Below are 18,535 nucleotides of genomic sequence, written 5' to 3'. Positions count from 1 at the left end.
CTCTCCTTCCTGCATGCATCAAAGAAACTTTTGCAGTTGGGCCCAGTGTTTCCTCAGGATTAAGTGCCACTTTCTTCTCAGAAGTGAATTACTTGTTAATCAAACAAAAACATGTAAATTCAAGAAATGTTACGTTGAAGCTTTAAATTTTTCCTCACATTGGCGCTCTAATCTGTCAGCAACATATTGCACCACATCTTTTACATAATCTTAATTTGGTTAATGACTTGCACCTGAAGCATACCAGCAATGCTGCAGACTGATTGCTTAAAGAATAAATACAGCACAAAAACTGAGAAATGTGCTTCCTTGCCAAATATTTTAACCTTAGTGTTATTTTGGTTCTGAGATGGAGGGTCCACCTTGTCTCTTACCTAATGACCTCTGGAGATGCCAGTACCACCACCACAACTGTTTTCACAGATTCATTTATTTACAACAACTTCACATCAAATCATCCGTTTTCAATTGTTTTATTGTTTACAGATTTTTCCTGTCACAATTTTGCTGTTTATCACTGTCAAATATACAGATATATATATATATATATTTTGCAGTTATATAGTTAATAAATGATGTATAGTATGTAATTTAAATATAAATTTGGTAATGACTTTAGAGCACAGGTGTCAAACTAAAGGTTCTGGAGGGCCACTACCCTGCAACTTTTAGATGTGACTCTGCTGCACCACCCTTATAATTAGGTCATTAGCAAGGCGCTGGAGAACTTATCTACACAAGGAGGTAATTAAGCCATTTAATTCCAGTGTTTTGTCCCTGTGGCACATCTAAAAACTGAAGGACAGTGGCCCTTGAGGACTGGAGTTTGACACCCCTGCTTTAGAGTGACATCAGTGGTATTAACACAAAAGTACTTCCTGAAAAACGAAAGTGTACATAATACAAATTGCTAAATTTCAAAGTACAGTGGTTTTCTTACCACTTGTTTTCAAGCTAAATGCATTCTTGTTTATGTATAAATACAGTATTGTCATATAAAACATAATTTTATTGACTCAGACAATGTCTTGTTCTTGATCTATTAATATTACTCTATATATTTCTGTGTAAGTGGATGTTTTTCTTTGTTTTGTTTTTACTTATTAAAAGGTACAATATGCATGTTCTCTTTTATATGACTCAAAACGAATAAAGCAACAAATAAATAATTGCATTAGTTCCTAAGCATGTTATCAAGTGCAGCAGAAGTCTGATAGCCACCCATTCATTCCAGTCAGGTGTGTGTCGTCAGGGAAACATCCACAACATGCAGGACACTGAGGGACCAGGCCTGGGGGCCACGGCTTTATGGGGACTGTGACGAGACATGTGATTGGTGGAGTGAACCAGATGAAGAAGTAAAGAATGTAATCATTTGGTTTTTTCTTCAAACAGTGAGGTGGAGGTTAAACCATTCTGGGTTTCCTTTTTAGGACACAGACTTTTCAAAAGCCACAGAACTGCTGGCAGCCAGATGAGTGTGTTGGCAATCAGACCACCAAGGTAGAAGCATAAGAAAGAAGAAACTTGGGGTGAGGGGAACAGGAAGTAACACACAGACATTCTCACACGATATAGACACTCGCAGTTCTTTAGCTGCACATCAGAAAGCACAAACCAACAACAGCCCTAAACAAACATACTTGTTGCTATGGGAGCTGCTAAAATTTTCTGTTTGCACAGAAAAACCCACAGGTCCCACTCTCACACACTCTTGTACTTTTGCTTTTTGAGCATTTCTAAAAAGTTCTGACAGAATAAAGAATTCATGTGGCAGAGACCTGCAAGAACAGCTTCCTAAAACAAGGGCAATGGTATGCTTAGCTGGCAGGTCTCTTTTGTCTTGTTGTGACTTGAAGGCATTCTCACCGCTGACGTTTGCACAGACATGTCTGTCTAGCACGTTTTGCTTTGGCAACGTTCCTGGAAAGTCTGGTTTATCAGAACCTCTTTATGCTTTTTAAGAACATCCGTTCACATTTGTGAACTTTAACTTGAATGCCAAATATAAAGGCCTTGCAAAAGTGTTTACGTCCCTTCAACCTTTTTATTATATTTATTTTTGTTATGTCAGAAGAACAGGCTTAGAAATTATTTTGGGGGGAATTTTATGTGGACCAAATTACCCATCATTGTGAAGTAGAAGGAAAATATTACATAGTTTTGCTAAATTTTCACAAACACTATTTTGAAAAGTGTACTGTATATTTGTAACCCTGACCTCTTTGCTCTGATGTACCTGAATAAAATGCAGAAGTTGGGGACACTTTTCTTCTGCAGCGACAGTGACGCTGGTCAAAGTTAAAAGAAAAAAATTGAGAGATTGTGGGAAGGTGAACCTTCCAGCAGGCAATGCCAGTAAAGATGGGTACAGTAAAATGAGTCAGATTACAACGATTTCACAGATTAGTAGCCCAGTCAAAGTTCAGATTTAAATTTAAAGTCTCTTGCAAGAATTTGAATTTATTGCACTCCATTTAATCTGATTTAGGTTGACCGATTTTTAAAGAAGAATTGCCAGGATTTCAGTCAGACGTGCCAAATTGGTAAAGGAATATCCCTAAACACTTTCAGCTGTGACTGCAGCAAACATTGTTCTGCAAAGTATTAAATCAGATTTGTCTGGTAAAAAAAAAATTAAACTGTATTTTATTTTTCTTCCACATCCCTATTTTGTGTTGGCCAGTCACATAAAATACTAACAAAATGGGGAAAAGTTTGCGGCTGTCATATGACAAATGTAAAAAAAAAAAAAAAAAAGAAAGAAAAAAATTAAAGGTAGTGAACAATTTTGCTTAGCATTGTATAACTTGAGCTTTTTCCAAACCACAGAATTTGCCTCCGGGCAGGAATTAAGTAAGGGTGCATGTACACAAATCTGTTCTTGTTTGGCGCCACCTGCTGTCGTCTATATGCACAAAAACAAGTATTGCGTAATGTTGATAAACCAGTTAAAATTTCTTTGTTATTTTCAAATTAGAAAGGAAAAGAAGGATGGAAGCAATTCAATAAATGGTTGACTTGTGTTAGGATTAGTGATTTTCCAACCAGGTCAGAGGAATGAAGGAACCGTAGAGTCACAGACTGGCACTGAGTCATGGGCATAAACAGACACAGATGGCTATTCTATTTTTATTTTTACTTGAAGGAAAAAAGAAAATAGTGTTTACATTTTTGAAGAATTTCTTATTTGGATATCTAATTCTTCTCTAAAGCATTGCATGTGTTTGACTTGTCTGCCTGTATGGCAATTTAAGTTGCAAGCCATGATTAATGAGGTCTGGCTTTGTTCTGTTAAAAGAATCAGTGAGAAAGACCACCAGCATCTGACAGAGGTTTTCAGACATCTGGGGTCTTTTTGCAGTGTAGATGTCAGAAAATCACAAATCAAACTGTAAAAAAAGTACACTAAAAATATTTAAAGAACAAAGCCTGTGAATTTTTATATAATAGAATAGTATTTGGTTCATTTAATTTTGTTTTTATGTCACCAATTTAGAGCAAGTCATCTCAAGACACTAAAAAAACAAACAAATCAAATCACATCTAGTCATACCCAGTCCAATAAAATAAAAAAATTATTCCATTCAATTCCATTCAGTCCATTCCATTCAATCTGTATCCAATAGATACTGATTCAAGCACAAGCAATCTAATTCCATGCAACTATCAACACGATGTTCCAATTCAGTAGCAGCACCAAAAGACAATTAATTGCATAATGTAAGAGTAAAAGTGAAATGTGCTGAAAAAAGCACAGTTTGAATTCATTTAGGAAATCAAAAAAAAATTGGTAATAAGAATGCATAATGGATAGCTTGTCTCCATGGGCAGTGTCTAAAAAATATTTTATGTTAATTCTGAATAAATACATAAACAAATGTTCAAATTAGTTGTCAAATTGATTTTTTTAATTAATATGTTTCTGCACTTTTTCTAGAACAAAAACCAAGCAGACGAACAAATTTTGTACCTATAGGTTTGATATATATTGTCAAACCTATAACTTTTTGTATTATTGTTTACAAAATCTATAATGGAACGTACCAATGTAAAATATGTAAATTACTGAAGGAGTAGCCCGTACAATTCAGAATGAATTCTGAGAAGTGAAAAGTGAGAAGGTTTAAATTAATAGTAAAATGCTAAATCAATTTTCTTGATGACGTTAGTGTAGGCGAATCTAAAATTACAGGGATTATATTTGCTCTCGTAGGCAAGTTAGCGGCGTGTCATGAAAAACAAAATGTAATTTGTTCTCTTTGACACGCCGTAGTTTGACTGCCACGTGACGGGAACAGCTTATAAATATAGGTGCGCCGTCCATTCGCCTCTTTGACTAAAGGAAAGAGCGAAGAGTAACATGGCGTCAACGAGTCGGTGCGTAACCACTTTTTCCAACTATGTAGCGGTTTTGTTTTTTTCATAAACGCTTTCAAGATGTCTTGTGGTGAACATATACATTGTTAGCTTTGGAATAGGAATAACGTATTGTGCTCGTTCTACGAATAAGCCGCTCCTTTCACTACCGTTAGATTTGTTGGGTCTATTGTGCTTGGTGACAGCTAGTTAGCTCACGGGGTCGTCAGTAGATGCTGCCAGAAGTCGTTGTTGTCTCGCCGCTGCGCTCACATTAGGCTGCTTTTAAATCTACTTTCTCCTGTGTTAAGGTGTTATATTAAATTATATTAAAATGAAATAAAAGGTTTAAGCTGTCTATGGATTCCGATTACACTATACAATCCAGACATCTGTAAACAAGCAGGCTATTGTCAACAACTCAACGCTTCTTATTGTTCGTACAGTCTAGGACCAGCTAATGTTATCTGCTGGGAATTAGTTAAATTATATTCTGAAAAAAATCACCTCGCGGTTCTCATTTCCTTGAATTGGACGCAAAAACATCAAATTAAGGACAGTTAAACTGCTACTCAGCGTATCGACATGCTTATGATCGAGCTTGACCTTTGCTGTAATGACATCTTATTATCTACCTATGGATTCACTTCTAAGCGTCCACTGTGTTTAAGTCTGTCTGCTTCTACCGCTTTGCTCCCTTTACAAGCCGGGCCCCTAAGCTGATCTCATCAAGGTATGCTCTGTCCTCTGTGTAAACGGGAAGTGAGAGTGAATGTAAAACGGAGAACGGAAAGTTTCTATTTGTAAATTATACTGACAGTAAAAAGGGATTTCATGCTCTCTCAGTTTCGCAGGTTTTCATTTGGTGTCAATAATTTGGTCCTTTTATGGTCATAACATTCTGCACAGAAACAGCCTTATAATTCAGTTCTGTAAGGATGCATGCTACCAGGTTATGCTAATCAATGCATTGATTAACTGATCATCTTTAAAGATTAGTTCCTCTGTGAAAGCTGACATTTTGAGTTTGCTATAAAAAGAAATGTTGACTTAATTCCCGGTAGACTTAGTGTTGTTTATTTCTTGCTGAACGATTATTGTCAGGACTTAGAAGATGGACTGAACACAAACCAAGTCTTGTAGAACAAAGTTCTTCATGCAGAGGAGACCATAATGGAACCGCTTTGAAAGAAAACCTGCTATAAAACCAGCTCACAGCTACGGTGATGGTCGGGACTCTCTCTGCAACAATCATTGCAACTTGTAGTCGACTGTACCACAGTATGTGGGAGTCAGGTGTGATTGGTAACTCAGTTACCTGAGATTTTAAGACCAGGTTAAGGGCTGGAGGATCTCTTTGATTCTTCATGTCAGTTCCTACTACAGGAAGCAGACCTGCTTTCATCTGGCTTTGTCAACAGTCTCACTGTTTGCTTTCGCAGTGGAGAATCTCTGGCCTTACCCAAAGTTCAGTGTCCCAACCATCCTGATGCGTTACTGGTGGAGGACTACAGAGCAGGCGACATGATTTGTCCTGAATGTGGCCTTGTTGTTGGTGAGTATTTACATGACGCATGTTGAGAATACACCTTCACTAAATCTCTTCCGTCAGTTTAAACCTCACTTTATGTGTTTCGTCTGTCATTATGACTCACCTTTTTGAAATGCTATGGGATTACAAATCATAATCCATCAAAAGGCTTAAAATAACTTGCATGTAGCTATTATTTTGATTAAATGTGAAGACTGCAGAGAAACTATGACTAAGTTCACTGTGTGATGCTGCAGTAGCTGACGATGCGGATCAGCGCACGTACCTTAAAGCAACACCATTAAAGCATTTTGGTGACTGGAGCTGATCTGAAGGACAGCCACACTGCGGTGTGTTTTAAATCTTTTGTATGACAGTGTGTTGACAAGTTCTGATTATCCTACTGTCAATTAGCGACATTTAAAAATTTCTGAGCAGCATCGCTTCTGAACGGCAGTTATGTGTTAAGCAAATAAGACAGATCCTAATTGTTTTGGGACATTAATAATTGAACTTGCATATATTTTAAAATGTGTACAATCAATATGTTAGAATAGTTGCAACTGTCCACATTGATACATCTATAAGCTGTTATCAGTTTGTCAATCAAGTGTATTTGTATAATACATTTAAGCAACATGGCAAAGTATGTTACAATAAACATTATATTTTGATGAATGCCATCACCAAAATCATACACATGCACTATGTTGGTCAATGTTTCATTTCTTATGGTTCGTTTTTAGTTGTTTTTGTCTCTTTTTCAGTTTTCTGGAAGTTTGTTCTAGATGTGTGGTGCATAGATGCTGAATGCTGCTTTTCTATGTTTGGTTCTGGTTCTGGCTGGAGAGCAGAACCAGACCCTGAAGACTGGAAGGTTGCTATGACAACAGCAGATCTTTAATGTATTGTGGTGTTAAGCCGTTCAGTGATTTATAAACTAACAATAGTGTTTTAAAGTGCTAAGGTTTTCATAAGCACATGCAGAATATCCTATTGGCATGCGAAGCATAAAGACCTAAAACTTGGGATTTGTGAGTTTCAATGCAAACACTGAAATTGGGATGATGATATATTTGCAATGTATATTATTTGAATTCGTATGAAGATGAGGCTTAACATGAATATATACGAGTTCATGAGTTCATGTTTGTAACATGAGTTTTAGACAGTTCAGACTGTGTCTAAACAATCTGAACTGTTTACACAAGTTCAGATTGTTTCATATGTACAATACATATTTGTATCTAGTGAGACCTGTGCACATTTTGACATATTTCTAATAAACACAACTATAATTTCTTTCTCTTTATCACAACCACTGATATCCAAAAGCAGCAGACATGATGAGGCGCAGCGTCCTTGGAGCTGACACATTCTTCATATGTTTGTGCATCGCCTTCATTTTCTCCAGTAATATTGGATTGTTTTGCTTTTTAATAAATGTCACATTTTGAAACAGATGTTCGAATTAGTTTAATATACAAAAAAAAAAAAAAGAAGAATGTCATTGTTGGCATTTTCTGCAGCTGATGGCTTTATTCAGAGTATAAACGTTTTGTGTTTAAGGTGAGGTCTGAAGTGTAGCACATCCAGCCCAAACATCTCAGAGCCGCTGGGAACGTTGGGAACGCTGGGTTCTCCGGTAATGAGCCCCTCAGCACTGGGCAGGTCAGGTGGGAGAAGATGAAAGCTCAGCTTCTAGCTTGCATTTCTGCCACAGGCCTCTGAGGAGATGATGACTGCCACTCCCAGTCTGCGACTCACAGCTGAACTGTATTTGGGTCTTTTAGTTTCTGTGAGTCACCTGAAGAGAAAACGATGACCTGTTTGGACTGGTCTGTCTGATGTGGCTCCGATGTCTCTAGATGGTTTAATAACTCGCTGCTGCTGTGTTGTGACTCTGAAATAGACTTCAGCTTCACCTCGATCCGACTAGAATGAAACCTGAACATCATCAGAGATCTGGGCTGACACCAGACTGTGTGCATGAGGCAACAGCATCCAGAATATTACACCATCCTCTAATTATCCCACAGGGATGGAATATGACAAACAGTGGGATCATCATCATCATCGTCGTCTTCGTCTTCTCTCTGGAATTTGGCTTTGGTCTGTTGACAGACTCAGTTTCCTGTCAAATTTAACAGGATAGAAAGTCCTGAGAGCAGCGGTCAGCATCTGGACACAAACAGCATCAGATGTTTCAGATCTGTATGTGGAGAATTGAGTGATTAGATAGAGACGTCTTCATTTCTAGATGCATTGGAATGAAACCTTGTTGGGTTTTCATCCACTAAATAAGCTCCTGCTGTGGCCAAGAACTGAAAGGATTTTTTTAGGTTTTGAAGGTTAAGAGCTCCTTTAGCTTTTTTTTTATTGATGGCTTGTTTACAGATACTAAACAGGAAGTAAGACTGGATGAAAGAGCAACTTGTTTACACAAACTGTTTTTTTTTTCCAGAATGCTGTATTTTGTTGTTGAGTTGTTTGGTTGATGCAGGTTGTCTGTCTCCAGGTGACCGTGTGATCGACGTGGGCTCCGAGTGGAGGACGTTTTCTAATGAGAAGGCTCTCAAAGATCCATCCAGAGTGGGAGACGCCCAGAACCCCCTGCTCAACGGAGGAGACCTGACCACCATGATCAGCAGGGTGAGCCGCAGTCCAAATCAAAGCGTCTCCATCAGGGTTGCCTACGGATGAACCGAAAAATTGACCCAGTTTCCTTCACTTTGGGTGATTGGAGATCAGCCTATACTTAAATAGAGAACCGATCTTATCCTCCGATTTTATCTGAGTCTGAAAAAGTCTGCAAATCGTCTGAAAATCCAGGGATGGTTGACAATAGTCAACATGCTGTTGCCAAGTTAGCAACTTTGTTGCTTTATTTACTGACGTTTTAGACAAAAAACAACAACAAAAAAAATCAGTATTGGCCAAAATCCTAACCAGCAGCTGAGGCGTTTGGATCGGTGCGCTCCTCTCTCTGCCTGACGGTTCCTCCTGGTTGAAACTCAAGCGGCCGTCAGCCGTCGGCTCCTCGCTGCGGTCCGATGTGTGAGTTGCGCGTTTCTGTTGACATGTTGAAAGCGTTTCCTCCACAGGGAACGGGCGCGGCCAGCTTCGACGAGTTTGGCAACTCAAAGTACCAGAACCGGCGGACCATGAGCAGCTCTGACCGGGCCATGCTGAACGCCTTCAAAGAGATCAGCACCATGGCGGATCGCATCAACCTGCCGAGAAACATTGTAGTAAGTTCAGAGACAGGAGATGGATTCCTCAACCCGGTTGGTTGGTTTGGAACCGGTCTTCTTCTCGCCTTGAATGTCACATCGATCCATTTTAACGTTTCCATGTTGAACATTTTTACTTTAACTGGTCCGTTTGGCTTCTCAGGACAGAACGAACAACCTGTTCAAGCAGGTTTATGAGCAGAAGAGTCTGAAGGGGCGAGCCAACGACGCCATCGCCTCAGCCTGCCTTTACATCGCCTGCAGACAAGAGGGCGTACCAAGGACATTTAAAGGTCAGACTTGTTTTCTCTATCTGGTCTAAATAAAGCTGATTTTCTCTTAGCTTTATAGTGAAATATGGCTGGCTGATATGCATGAAAAACATGCAACTACACAAGCGCCTCATATCTGAAATGCAGCCAGCCTGGTGGCATCACCTTTCCTCTTTAATCCAGTTTTCCCTTCAGCCTGTTTTTTTATATTTAAGCAGTTATGAGGCACGGCAGGAAAACCTGAAGCTACTGCTGTACAAGTTACTCAACAGGTTGTTGCTAGGCAACCAAAGAGTGAATGAGTTGATGCCACCAGCCTTGCTGATTTAGCTGTGAGAGGTTGAAGTAAGGCCTTTCCTCTGCCTACATCCCCCAGAATGCTGTTCAGTGCTGGATCAGAGTTCAGTGAATTTTCTATATATTGAATATTCTATCAGATGTATTATCTATAATATCTATTGTGATATATATGGTCATTGATTTACTGTCCAGCCTTACTGTGAAAGCTGCTGTTATGGGAACAAATAATCCCATTTTTAACCAAGAATGTATCCTATGTAGGTCATTTTCTTTACAGTTGAGAAACAGACTGAATCAGGACTAAATCATCATGTGGTCTCTTCCAGAGATCTGCGCCGTCTCCAGGATCTCAAAGAAGGAGATCGGCAGGTGCTTCAAGCTGATCCTGAAGGCTCTGGAGACCAGCGTGGACCTCATCACCACCGGAGACTTCATGTCCCGCTTCTGCTCCAACCTGGGCCTGCCAAAGCAGGTGCAAATGGCTGCCACCTTCATCGCCAGGAAAGCCGTGGAGCTGGACCTGGTGCCCGGCAGGAGCCCCATCTCGGTGGCCGCTGCAGCCATCTACATGGCCTCCCAGGCCTCCGCTGAGAAGAAGACCCAGAAAGGTGAGAGGTTCTGTGGAAACACTGCTAGCTCTCACCAGCTGTGTTTCCATCGCAAAACTTTGTTAAAAACACAATTTCGCAATTGCGGTGTTTCCATTAAGTAAGAAATTAAATGAACGTCACACATGAATAAGTTTGTTCAAGACATTAAAAATCATGACAGGGACAAATGTTATCAGTTACATGAGATATATTCATAATTCAGAGGAAACACTGGCATCTTATTCAGGCATTAGAGCAGCTACATGCGCAGCATTTTGGGGAAATTAGTCTATAGTTTTACAGAAGAGTTATAGATTCAACATGTACAAATGACACACAACCTCTCATGAGGTGGCGCTGTGGAGCCCTGGTGGAGTCGACTGAACTTTGTCTAAAAAAAAAAAACCCCACAAGAACAAAAATGTATGTTATGTAGCAGATAATCCTTCCTTAAGGCTGCAGCATATAACTTCTATAGAAAGTTTTTTTATTCTTTTATATATTTGTTCAAATTGTCACTATGTTGCGACACTGACATTATAACATGAAATGGATATTTAGCTCCTACTGCCAGCTGCAGACATACACTGCTCTCATAAACGGCCAATCAGAGCCAGGGGGTGAGGCTTAGCGCTGCTCACCCCCTTACTCCTTGCAACAAATTTTGCCAGGAATGCTAAGGCTAGTTAACATGTCCACCGATGATGGTGGATAGACAGTTTTCCTGGAGCGGTAAGTTGCTTCTCTGCCACTAGCACATTTAACAGCGACTACATGAGCTTGATTGACAGCACTAAGATCCTCCTCCTGACTTTGATTGGTTGGTTTTGACCAGGAACAGTGCATTTCTGAAGATAACTCGAGGAGGTGGAGGAGCTTGATTATTTTCATAGATTTATCTGTCTCATATTATCCTTTAATAACATGGTGATAGTTTGTTAAATATGTAAACATTTTCTACATGCTTCAAGTTTTTTGCTTGTTTTTTCCCCTCAGAAATCGGCGATATCGCTGGCGTTGCCGACGTCACCATCAGACAGTCCTACCGACTCATCTATCCACGTGCAGCAGAACTTTTCCCTCCAGACTTTAAGTTTGACACGCCTGTTGATAAACTGCCTCAACTGTGAACTAGACTCTGCCTACTCATTGCTGAAGTTTCTCTGCTGTACATTTTTCTGTTGGTTTAGAGTTTGAATATTCTTTGGTCGTGCTCCAAACAAGCAGCCTTCATGGAGGCACTGTGACAGGAATACAGCAGACACACATTCCAGAGCTTGAATAAACAGCTTGCAGACTGTACTTGCAGTATTTCATTTGACTGTATATACTGTACCATGTATATATGTCCAAGCGGGAAAACGTTAACTTGACGCTTTGCAATTTTAGGCTCTTTTCATATTGTATACACAAAGCATTTGTTTTGTAGAAAAATTTGCCAGGTTCTATTTTGTTTGAATTGTTCCAAGTAATTTAAAAAAAATAAAACATTTTCAATTAATCAGCTCATGGCTTGAATTAAAACCTTCACATGTTGCTGCACACTGCTAGTCAGCTGGCTGTAGGAAGGTATGAGACTTCACAAAGATGAAATCAGCTGCGTGAAAATATTTTGCAACTATTACTAAACTAATACGAGCTTGCTTGTTAAAAATATTTACAATCAGCTGGCTGATTGTAAATTTTTATGTAGTTTTTTTTTTATCTTAAATTTGACTTGCATTAGATGAAGCCTACTGTATTTCAGTAGCTCCATTAAGCCAGGATGTTTCAGCAGTGAAATAAAAATAAGCCAATATTACAAATGTTTAATCTGTGCATTCATGATAGGTAACAGTGACTGCAAAGATGCCTTTTTTTAACATTATACACCAGGATGAATGAGAACAGTTGTGATTTGGGTAATTTGTACCATCCATTCAGTTTATGTCTGTTCAGGAAAAAACATGCACAAGCACATTTAAAAAACAACAAAAACAAACACTTTGTACAATCTATTTCCATAATTAAGAAATGTAGATAAACTATTGATAAAATTAGTGCTTTCAGCTTACCTGTGTACATACAGTATGCATATAATATACCTCCTGCCCCTCTGTAGTGATTCATAAGCAGGTCTGAAATATTGAATCAGTCATATTTAACATGCACACTGACAGGAAGTCAGCTGAAAACATCCAATCAGATTTAAGGAGGAAGCACGTGCTTTAATGGCGTTTTAACATTAAAAACTAGATGTAGTGTTTTACCTGAAAAATGAAAATAAACTCATCAGTTTTGGTGTGCTGATTTTACTGAGGTATCTTTAGTCAAAGTTCTGTCCATCACAACTGGCTGGGGACAATAGAACATTCTAGCAGCTAAGGATTGAGTTCAGCTCAATTTCCAACTCCATAGCTGCGCTGACGCCACCAACAGGACGGCACATCAGGGTTATTGTAGAACAAAAAAAAGGAAGTTTCTGTCAAAAAAAATCAGAATTTTTTTTTTAATCTCAGAAATTTTCTAGAAAAATAATTTGAAATTTCTGATATTAAAAAGTCAAACATCTGCTCAAATTTTGAGATTAATTTATACAATTTTTCTTTGAAATTTATAAAAAAAAATATCAAAGTTTCTTCTAGAAAAATTCTGAAATTCATCTCAAAATTTTAGTTTTTTTTTTTCCTAGAACATTTTGACTTCTCAAACTCAGAAACGAGAAGCTTTGACAAGAAAAATTCTGAGATTAATCTAAAAAATTCTGACTTTTTTTTTTCCTTATCTACAATGGCCCCAATATGCTGTTGTACCCTTGTGGGCATTTCTATAAGGCATTGCAATGTCATGCTTCTATCTAGTCTATTTTAAAGCATTTTAAAAGAAAACATCTTGGATTTTTTCTCTAGAAGTGACTGGTTGAACTGCTCGCCAGAGGGGAAACTTTTTTTTTTTTCAAGTCAGGAAACTGCTGTAGTAGTCAAGATGTTAGCTGTAGCTGACCGTTCAGTGACCAAGCCTTCACTGAACACCAGGTCCAGAAATGATCCAAGCTGAGGGATACACATCAATACACATCAAATATGTGACTGAATATAATCTGTACACATTTTTTTTTTCTTTTAAAAAATCTGAAGACAGCAACACCGAATAATGTGATTGTAATGGTGCCGTCTTCTCAGTCCGTATGGAAAACATTCTCAGTGGTCAGTCAACGGACACGGCGGCGATCTGTGCAGGATCTCCCTCCATTTTCCATCCAACACAATTCCATTCAATTAAAAGAAAACAACAACAATCTCATCTGGATTAAAAAACAAACAAACAAAACATCTGAGGTCCTTGTAGAGGTCATCTAGATTTTCTTCTCAATGGCACAGTTTGTTCTCTCAACATTTTGGGCAGGGAGGAAGGAAGAAAAGATTGTTTATAAAAAGTGAGCTCCAGTCATCACTGAGCTGTTTAGTTCACAGTGTGTGTGTGTGTGTGTGTGTGTGTGTGTGTGTGTGTGTGTGTCTTTGAAGGTGGAGCTAACACCAGTCAGCGATGTAATCAAAGTCAGAAAACAGGTTCTGCTCCTCGGAGCTCAGGACTCGGGGTTCTCTGGGGGGGGTTAAAATCGGAGCCTCTGAGGTAAATTCATCGTCGAAGTTGCTGACGTCGTTGGCACCCTGGATGGTCGGCACGAACGGCGGCTTCACCTTCTTGGCCAGCAAACCGTCCCAGTCCAAGTTCTACCGACACACACACACACACACACACACACACACACACACACACACACACACACACACACACACACACACACACACACACACACTTAGCATTCTGGTTGCGCACCATTTTAATAAAGAACGCCTGGGTTTTTCTTCCCCTCTTACCCTGAAGAATAGATGTTTCTTAACTTCCTCTGCATCTCTTTCTCCTGCTCCCAGACGGCGCTCCGGGCTCCTCCTCAAAAGCTGTGAAGAAAGAAAAGATGACTCAGTGGAACACCTCAAAAAATATATCAGCTTAACTTAATGTATATCATGGATCTTATTTGGATTTTTAAATTATTTAAAGGTTTTTTATTAGAGCTAGTTATAAAACATTGTATCAGGGGGGAAACGATTTGGTTCAGACAGACACTGTACTCAATTATCTCAGTAGCCACTAGAGGGCGTTTGGACTTATGATGTTTCAGTGCCTTTCAAAAACATTGATACTTCCTGAACCTTTTGACATTTTATCAGGTTCCAACCGCTGACCTCGGTGCGTTATACTGGGACACAGATTAATGTGACTCATTAGTGTGGACTCATCCTGACACACACCCTCCTCATGATGGAGATGGCCTCGGTGGAGAGGAAGCGTGGATAGCGGACTTCATCGTTCACGATGCTGTCGAACACCTCCTCCTCGTCATCGCCGGGAAACGGTGACTGGACACAAACACAGACGGTTACAGGAAGCCCTGCCTTGCTCGCAGTAATCTACCCGGAGATGGCGGCTCACCTCTCCCACCAGCATCTCGAAGATGAGCACGCCCAGCCCCCACCAGTCCACGGCGCGGGTGTACGACGTCTCCGTTAAAACCTCAGGGGCCAGGAACTCCGGCGTGCCGCAGAAGGTGCTGGTGCGATCCCTGAAGCCCATTCCTGAGAGCAGGACGCACTGATCAGAACCAACGCCACTTCACAGAGCGCTGTGCTGACCGGACCGGATCAAGCAGGAGCATTTTATCGTAGTGTTCATGCAATCGGTCATCTTACCTTCTTTGCAAAGGCCAAAGTCAGCGATCTTCACATATCCCTCTGTGTCCAGAAGCAGGTTGTCCAGCTTCAGGTCTCTGAGGGTCACACACACACTTCCCGTTATATATATATATATATATATATATATATATATATATATATATATATATATATATATATATATATATATATATATATATATATATATATATATTCCAGAGTTCAAGTTTATTTTTAAAAACATATTAGTGAACATGTACATGTAAATACATGAGGTGGCTCATTTCCATCTCTATTCCTGTTGGCAAAAGGATAAAAAACACTAAATAAAACTACAGAATAAAAAATACATAAATCACCTTAAGATCTCTATGTTTTACTAAATGCTGACATTTTTGGCTTTCAAAGAGCCAGTTTTTAAAATTTTTTTTAAAAATGAGATGAGAAGTGAAAGGTCACATATATACGTCTAGTTAAAACTAGCTTGACCTACTTCAGTTTTCCTATGTGGAACTGAACCATCAAAAACAAATCAAAAACAAAGCTGTTTTTGATTTTGTCCAGGGATTTATTTCACTATAAACCAGTGAAAAAATCCCTTGGATTTGTTTCCCAGAGGAACGTACCTGTACACTATCTTGTGGTCGTGTAAAAACTGTAATCCCAGAACGACACACGCTGCATAAAATCTGCAAGAGGACAGAATGGCAATAAGAACATGGCCGTCACTGAGGAGAGCAAAGAAACAGAGAAAATAGTTTGAGCATCAAATCAAATGGTTTTCACACTAGTTGTGGTTGTGATGGTGACAGGGAAACTCCTCAAGCTGGATGAAAGCTAGAGATGCACCGATCAGATTTTAACATCTGTAACCTGGAGATGGGATACAGTGTCCAGGAGCTGGACTACCTGCTCCTGGACACTGACGGGATACAGATATTATCCCATTTAAGGGATAATACTGAAACAAATTCTAGATCGGTACACTATCTTGTGGTCGTGTAAAAACTGTAATCCCAGAACGACACACGCTGCATAAATCCACAAGAGGACAGAATGGCAATAAGAACATGGCCGTCACCGAGGCCATGTTGTGGTTGTATGAGTGACAATGTTCCTAATCCATAAGGGCAGATCTATTTAGTCTGTGCTATGCTCTGAGCAACATCATGCTTCATTCATTGTTAAATTATATTTAGAATTCCTAATTTCACTTTCTGAACCTTTTAAAGGAGGTTTGCTGCAGTTTATTTTTTATATGTTTGACCAGGGTAGTCAACCTGTTGTTTTTGTCAGTTTCAATCTCTTTATTATTTATTTTTATATTGACTGTTCTACTCCTAATTGCACTGACAAATGAAAGATGTTTTACATATTTGACCGAGCTTGTAAAGCTGTTGGTGCATTTAAGTGTTTGTACAGGTGCAGAGTTATCAGATTCATTTGTAACTCAGTGCATTTACGTCTGTTAAAAAAAAAGAACATTTTCAGTCAATTCAGCTCAATACCAAAAATGTCGCCAGTGGCGTTCAGAATGTGTGTGTGTGACCAACAGGAAGCTGCGGCGCCACTCACACGGCCCGGGGCTCAGAGAACACGTCGGCGTGGATGTGCATCATCAGGTCGCCTCCCGCTGCGTACTCCATTACAAAGCAGACGTGCTCCGACGTCTGGAAACACGCAAACAAGTTGACCAGGAAGGGGTGGCGGACGCTGTTGACCGTCTCAAAAATCCTCTTCTCACACATCAGACTGGAAGACAGAGACAGAGACGGCTGGACTTCAGCAACAGGCAGGACTTCAATGGAGTTAGCATCAGGGCTAGCATGATGCTAACCTCGTGTGTTCATATACACAAAACTACAAAGTATGTCTGAGGCGCCTGCCATTTGGCACTCATTTAAAGGGCCAGTTCAGCATTTTGAAGGAGTTGAGATTTCATTTCAACATCTCTAGTTACAAAATGTCTCATATTAGAGTTCAGCTGAATTATTTTACACTTAGAATAAAACATTTATGTGTGCCATTTTTATAGCACAATTTGAGATTGATTAAACAATTATTCCATTTGTAAAAACAAAAATATTTAGAGATGAGCCTTAAAGATGAGCCAAAATTGTTTAATAATCATAGTAATAAAAATAATAATAATCAAAGTAGAACCAGTATTAAAAAGAAGCAGGAGTTGTCTAAGTTTAACAGTTGTTGGCTTAAAAATCTGGGAAGTGAGTTCATACACCAACATATGATGGACATGACTGTTTTTGATGATGACACTTAACAAACTGTATTGTTTGTTCTCAAGTTGGTGTCTGTCTGATGTTTTTATGATGTAAAGAACTTTGAATGGCCTTGTTGATGGAATGTGATATACAAATCAAATTGACTGATTCATTCACAAGTTGTAGCTTGAGATTAATGACAAGAATCCTTAACCTTAGAGTCTGGCATTATGCTTAGTGCGTGCGTCCAGTCTGAGGACAGTTATAACTGCTTACCTGTCCACCTCATCTCGAGCCACAATGTCTCCTTTCTTCAAAGCTTTAATGGCAAACATCTCGCCTGTGCTTTTGTATTCTGATAACAGCACCTGAAGAACAAAAATGAATAGGAAATCGGTGAGTTTATTTAAATCTATCGGAAAGGCATGACCCAAATATGGCAATCTGGGAGAAAAAATAATGTTTGAAAGGAGCATGTCTGTGAGAAAACAACCAGAAGAACTTACCTTTCCAAAGTGACCACGTCCAAGAACAGCCACACATTTAAAATCTTGGAGACTGAAGTGGAACTGCTCTTCTTCCCTTGAAGAGAGATAAATGGATGCAATGTTGGCTACGGATGCCAGGGGGCAGCATTTACACAAATAAAAACCAGTGGATATGTCACAGATGTAGAATCCAAAACAGTAAAATTGTGAGCGTCTGACAAAGATAAAGACCAGTCGGTCCTACCTTATCTCTGAGTCCTTCTGGATGGAAGTGAGCTCCAGGTTGGGATGCTGGAACTCTGGCTCCAGAACCCCGTCAGCGTCTGGTTCCAGAACCGTGCTGATTCTCTTATTCAGGAAGTTGAATTCACTCAGTGCGTCCTGCAGACACACACAGGTAATGACATGTGTTGGGTGGAGCGTCATCACAGATACCGTGCTGCTCCTGTGACAGAATCCCACCTCCACTTCCTGCTTGTTGGGCATCTTGTTCTGTACAGGTGGTTCTCTGACATCATCAGGTGCTGCGTAGTGTTTGGGTCCTGGTGTGGGTTCTTTGTCGAAATCCAGCTTGGTCACCAGTGGATCGCTGTGAGTGGAGCAGAGGAGGGGGAGTTTTATTTTACATCTTTTAAGAGACAACAGAAGAACCCTCAAATTATTCAGCTTCACCTTACAGTCACAGTTAGATAGAAGGAGTACACCAATAAATCTGACCCAACTTCCTTTATTTTGTTAGATCAGTGATCTGAAAATCAGTCACTGTCCTCTTTGTCTTTCTGCTATGTGAGAGCTGACTATTAGCCCTGCCCACCAGGTCAACTT

The 18,535-nt window shown here is 39.6% G+C and overlaps 2 protein-coding genes across 4 annotated transcripts in view; one reads left to right on the top strand and one right to left on the bottom strand.

Annotated features, from left to right (window-relative positions):
* Window positions 1–4,273: 4,273 nt before the first annotated feature.
* gtf2b (general transcription factor IIB) lies at window positions 4,274–11,588 on the top strand. Its single transcript, XM_015050118.1, has 7 exons — window positions 4,274–4,380; window positions 5,802–5,914; window positions 8,409–8,542; window positions 8,995–9,141; window positions 9,287–9,416; window positions 10,022–10,303; window positions 11,282–11,588. The coding sequence occupies exons 1-7, from the start codon at window positions 4,364–4,366 to the stop codon at window positions 11,413–11,415; spliced, it is 957 nt and encodes a 318-aa protein (XP_014905604.1). The 5' UTR covers window positions 4,274–4,363; the 3' UTR covers window positions 11,416–11,588.
* Window positions 11,589–13,208: 1,620 nt separating this feature from the next.
* Window positions 13,209–18,535, bottom strand: part of LOC106958292 (serine/threonine-protein kinase N2) — a 41,267-nt gene continuing 35,940 nt past the window's right edge. For 2 of the 3 annotated variants that reach the window (XM_015050115.1, XM_015050114.1), the window contains exons 13-23: window positions 18,173–18,299; window positions 17,955–18,091; window positions 17,729–17,804; window positions 17,499–17,590; window positions 16,576–16,752; window positions 15,627–15,689; window positions 15,019–15,095; window positions 14,762–14,904; window positions 14,581–14,688; window positions 14,146–14,226; window positions 13,209–13,998 (exon numbers count right to left, since the gene is read on the bottom strand). In XM_015050115.1, coding sequence (XP_014905601.1) covers window positions 13,795–13,998; window positions 14,146–14,226; window positions 14,581–14,688; window positions 14,762–14,904; window positions 15,019–15,095; window positions 15,627–15,689; window positions 16,576–16,752; window positions 17,499–17,590; window positions 17,729–17,804; window positions 17,955–18,091; window positions 18,173–18,299 — 1,285 coding nt within the window. In that variant the 3' untranslated portion in view covers window positions 13,209–13,794. Of the gene's footprint in view, window positions 13,999–14,145; window positions 14,227–14,580; window positions 14,689–14,761; window positions 14,905–15,018; window positions 15,096–15,626; window positions 15,690–15,933; window positions 16,041–16,573; window positions 16,753–17,498; window positions 17,591–17,728; window positions 17,805–17,954; window positions 18,092–18,172; window positions 18,300–18,535 lie in introns of those variants that run through there. The other variant, XM_015050116.1, reaches the window with a different exon arrangement.

The sequence above is a fragment of the Poecilia latipinna genome, unplaced genomic scaffold, assembly GCF_001443285.1.
Source record: "Poecilia latipinna isolate Pla-1442-1.1 unplaced genomic scaffold, P_latipinna-1.0 Scaffold975, whole genome shotgun sequence".
Lineage (NCBI taxonomy): Eukaryota > Metazoa > Chordata > Actinopteri > Cyprinodontiformes > Poeciliidae > Poecilia > Poecilia latipinna.
This window is presented reverse-complemented; position numbering and strand designations above follow the sequence as displayed.